Source organism: Sprattus sprattus, assembly GCF_963457725.1.
Source record: "Sprattus sprattus genome assembly, chromosome: 20".
In the NCBI taxonomy this organism is placed as follows: domain Eukaryota; kingdom Metazoa; phylum Chordata; class Actinopteri; order Clupeiformes; family Clupeidae; genus Sprattus; species Sprattus sprattus.
The window spans coordinates 16,701,040-16,705,786 of record NC_137918.1 but is presented as its reverse complement, the minus strand read 5'-3'; the positions used below and the strand labels follow the sequence as shown (position 1 = coordinate 16,705,786).

The 4,747-nt window shown below is 42.3% G+C and overlaps 1 protein-coding gene across 2 annotated transcripts in view; it reads left to right on the top strand.

Moving 5' to 3' along the window:
• The first annotated feature begins 238 nt into the window (after positions 1-238).
• The window catches only part of sdhaf3 (succinate dehydrogenase complex assembly factor 3), a 15,165-nt gene continuing 10,656 nt past the window's right edge, over positions 239-4,747 (top strand). Inside the window, exons 1-2 of one of the 2 annotated variants that reach the window (XM_080858897.1) lie at positions 239-436; positions 584-734. In XM_080858897.1, coding sequence (XP_080715023.1) covers positions 627-734 — 108 coding nt within the window. In that variant the 5' untranslated portion in view covers positions 239-436; positions 584-626. Of the gene's footprint in view, positions 735-4,747 lie in introns of both variants that reach the window. The other variant, XM_080858896.1, reaches the window with a different exon arrangement.

The window sequence follows — 4,747 nt, the reverse complement described above, 5'->3', positions numbered from 1 at the left end:
CTGGCCTACACTAATATCATCTAATGATAATGAAAATATAATGATATACTTATAATATTATATTATAATATCATGCCATAGAGGACTCCATGTGACATTATCGATTGGTATCTATAGATCCATGACATTTTTAACATTGCAACAAGGTAGGGTACTACTACTCCACAACACCAGGGGTCAGTGTCCACTACCAGATCTATGTAAAGTGTAACGATTAAGTAAGAATAACGAGTAAGCACCAGTTCTGTGATAAACAAGGACACGTTGGGTAACTGTTCAGGTTCTGTAAGTTTCAATGTCACAAAGGGAGTCTCAGTGATGTGTTTCATGTCTTCAAATGCTACAACCAGTTACGAAATTGTAGCCTTTCAGTGTAGAAAGACATCGGTCGCTACCATTACACATTTGACGGTGACCGCTACATCTACATTGGCAGGTGTGTAGCGTTTACTGTAGTCTATCTCTTCTCTGTAGGTCGTCTTCTTTCGTCGTGTAGATCAGTCATTTATTTTCATTAGACTAGGTGCTTCTCGTCTCCTTTCCAACCGGTTACTAAAATGACTAACGTAGCCCACGTCTCCAGAGTTCGCTCGTTGTACAAGAGGATCCTCATTCTGCACCGCTTCATGCCGATAGACCTGCGGGCGTTGGGGGACCAGTACGTGAAGGATGAGTTCAGACGGGCCAAGTCCGCCTCTTCTGTAGAGGTGAAGAGCTTCATGGCCGAGTGGGAGGTAAGGCCGGGACACTTTGATTCTCTATCAGTCAGGACAGGAGATGCTCACAAGTCGTGTTTCAAGACTTTTGGTAACAAGTCCAAGTCAAGTCTCACCTCATGTCTCACTAATCTAAGTCCTACTCATTCTCACTCAACAGAGTCCTACTTACAGTTTTTCTTAGTTGTTTCTGTACATTTCAATTAAGAATTATCTAATAAAATTCTCAAAACCGTTCATCCTCAACATGGTCTATTCTCGTGGGCTCAGCATAACAGCAATTTTCTATCCTTTTGAACATTCTGGAAATGCTTTTGCACATTTATGCTAAATGCTTTGTACAATTGTTTGCTGTTTAGTCTTACCCCTCACAACATCTAGTTATAAATTAATTCTCAAGTTAAGTCAAGTCAAATGTATTTCTAAAGCACTCGCGCTGTACGTCATGTAGTCATCTGGATTGATGAGGATTGATTTTATTTATTGAAAGGGAAAATATGAGTGTAAAACCAAGCCAGGGTGGAAACATGTGAAAGGTCTATGACCCAACTCTTTAGAGAGCACCTCCCTTCCTAAACTGGCACTTCAACTAGTGCTTAACTTGCACTTACAGCAGTTACATTCCTGCATTTATTGTCTTTATTTTCTTATGTAAAGTAATATTTTCGTCGCTTTGGACAAAAGCGTCAGCTACATGACTAAATGTAAATGACCATAACGACTGGATAACATTAATCAAACATTAATGTGGAATGCACGATTGACCAACTGTTTTTCACCTGGTTGTATTTGGTGCTAAACTGTCCAGTTTCAATCGCTATCCTGCTACAGCACTGCTCAACAATTACTTGCCTTGTTGAATTGAATTGTTGTCAGTGACATAAAATTCAGCTCGCTATAAAATCATATTCAGTTAGTTGGAAACATGCAATAATCTAATGATACATGATTATGAAAGAAAGAGACTTCCTTGATATAGTTTTATCTTGACAACATGACTAAATACCTTGTCTGTCTTGGTTACAAAACATGACAAAAGGATCTTTACTTTACTTTCGTAGCACAAACGAAGTATTTTGAGAGAGTAACGGGCTTAATGTAGGAGGGAATGACATTCAGCTCGCCAGACATCGTAAATGCGCAATAAATACATGAATAAACAAACAAACAAACAAAATGAAGATTGTTCACAAGTCCCAAATATTGAGTCTGAGTTGAGTCTCCAGTCACTTTGTGTGCAACTGAAGTAGGTCTTGCATCTCTGTAGAGTGGATAATAATAATAATAAAAAACACTTTATTTATATAGCACCTTTCATGCAAAAGAATGCAGCTCAAAGTGCTTTACAGCAAATACATAACGTGCACAAAAAAATTACATGCACATAAAAAAAAACATCAAAGAAACATAAAAACTCAGATATAGTGATAATGATAATAATAATTATTAAAATGATAAAATTGAATACATAGAATGCATAGCATAAAATAGAAAATACTCTGCAGAGATAGCCTATATTTAATCTAACCCCTAAATATCACATGTAAGATAAAAGTCTACAGTTTACAGTTCAACTCAACTTTATTTGAACTGTGAACTATTTCAGGCTATTGCATTTCACCAATTTCTGGTTGGTTTCATAATTGGAGCAATCTGTTAAGAGCCATGATTTAAGTTTTAGCATTCTATGTTAATACTGTGTAAATTAGAAGTGTGTCTTGTAAATCAAACCAACTCGACTTTACTCGCTGGACCCTATCCCATCCAACATCCTTCAAGCCATTTCCCCTGCCGTCCTACCGGCAATAACACAGGTGATTAATGCCTCTTTTAATTCTGCAACATTTCCTTCTTCATTCAAGGTGGCTCGGGTGACGCCGCTGCTCAAAAAGCCGTCTCTCGATCCCACTCAGGTGGAAAACTACCGACCGGTCTCACTTCTCACTCTCCTATCTAAAACACTTGAGAGGGCAGCCTCCAAACAGGTCACAGAGTTCCTGTCAACAAACAATCTCCTCGATCCAAACCAATCTGGATTCAAAAGCGGTCACTCCACCGAAACAGCCCTGCTATCTGTGACAGAGGCTTTAAAAACAGCTAGAGCAGCAGCTCAATCCTCAGTTCTTGTCCTGCTTGACCTATCAGCTGCGTTTGATACAGTCAACCACCGCATTCTTCTGTCCATACTATCAAGTATGGGCATCTCAGGCAAGGCGCACTCCTGGTTTGAATCGTACCTCTCTGGGCGCTCATTCAAGGTGTCATGGCAAGGTCATCTATCTGTACCCCACCACCTCACCACTGGGGTGCCCCAGGGGTCTGTAATGGGACCACTTCTCTTTGCCATCTACACCACCTCGCTGGGCCCCATCATCCGCTCGCATGGTTTTTCCTACCACTGTTATGCCGATGATACTCAACTGGTTCTGTCCTTCCCTCCTGAGGACAACACTGTTTCGGCACGGATCTCAGACTGTCTTGCTGATATATCCACATGGATGAAAAACCACCACCTTCAGCTGAACCTGGCCAAAACAGAACTGATGGTCTTCCCAGCCAAACAGTTCATCCACCACAACATCAACATCAAGACTGACTCTTTATCTCTGGCTCCATCCAAAACAGCAAGAAACCTCGGGGTCATTTTTGACGACCAACTAACCTTCACAGCCCACATTGCCTCTGTCGCGAGGTCATGCCGCTTTGCGCTTTACAACATCCGCAAAATCAGGCCGTACCTAACCCAGTATGCCACCCAGCTCCTGGTGCAAACCTTGGTGGGTTCCCGCCTCGACTACTGCAACGCCCTCCTAACGGGCCTGCCGGCATGCGTGGTAAAACCACTACAGATGATCCAGAACGCAGCGGCGCGCCTGGTGTTCAACCAACCAAAGAGGGCACATGTCACCCCGCTACTCACTGAGCTCCACTGGCTGCCAGTAGCTGCTCGCATCAAATTCAAGTCACTTATGCTTGCCTACAAAGTGCTTACTGGGTCTGCTCCCACCTACCTAAATGCTCTTGTAAGGGCAAATGTCACACCCAGGACGCTGCGCTCATCCAGTGAGCGTCGTCTGGCACTGCCCCCAGTGCAAACAAGGCAATCCAGACTATTCTCAGTTGTAGTTCCACGTTGGTGGAACGACCTGCCTAGCACTACCAGAGCAGGAGCGTCCCTCCCTACCTTTAAGAAACTCTTGAAGACCCAACTCTTCAAAGAGCACCTCTCTTCCTAAACTGGCACCTTGGCTCAACCTGCACTTAAGCAGCAACAGGCCCGCACTTCTTTTTTTATTCTTTCTATGTCGTTTTATAAGCAATATTTATGGTTACACCAGGTTTTTTAATGCTCTTAGCTTGATTGTTCTCCCTTGTACGTCGCTTTGGACAAAAGCGTCTGCTAAATGACTAAATGTAAAATGTAAATGTTATGGTTTGTTGTTGATCTATAAACTGCTATTTGCTCTCCAGGAACAAGTAGATGGCAAATTAAAATATGAATTAGAATTTTAGTCAATGCGATTTTTGCATCACAAGATGCAATGTAGTCTTCTCCGAGGGATCACATACAGAAAAAGATGGTGTGCACATAAGACTTTAAAACCCACATCAACAGAGGATCCTTTGAACTGAAGTGATATTTAGTGTAATTTAGCTGGTGAGGTCCATACTACTTATTCATTTAACCACTAAAGGAAAGCGTAATACATTACATTATCCATAGATCATCTATTAGGTCCTCATACAATCACGCACACGGGAAGCCTCTTGTATACCGAGCATATGCTATGACATCATCCGGCCACTAGGTGGGGCTCAGTCCCTAGCCAAAGTGAAGACACCTTTCCACTTGTGCCGTGCCAAACTCCACACTCCCAGTTGGCTGAGCTCCTTCCGATCGGAGAACTGATGGCGTGATATTAAAAGAACCGAGGAGTTCTGAGGAGCATCTTCTCCAGTGCAATTGTTGTTTTTAGAGTGTGTGTGTGTGTGTCTGTGTGCTGTTTTTAGAGTGAGACTGGCAGATTGGC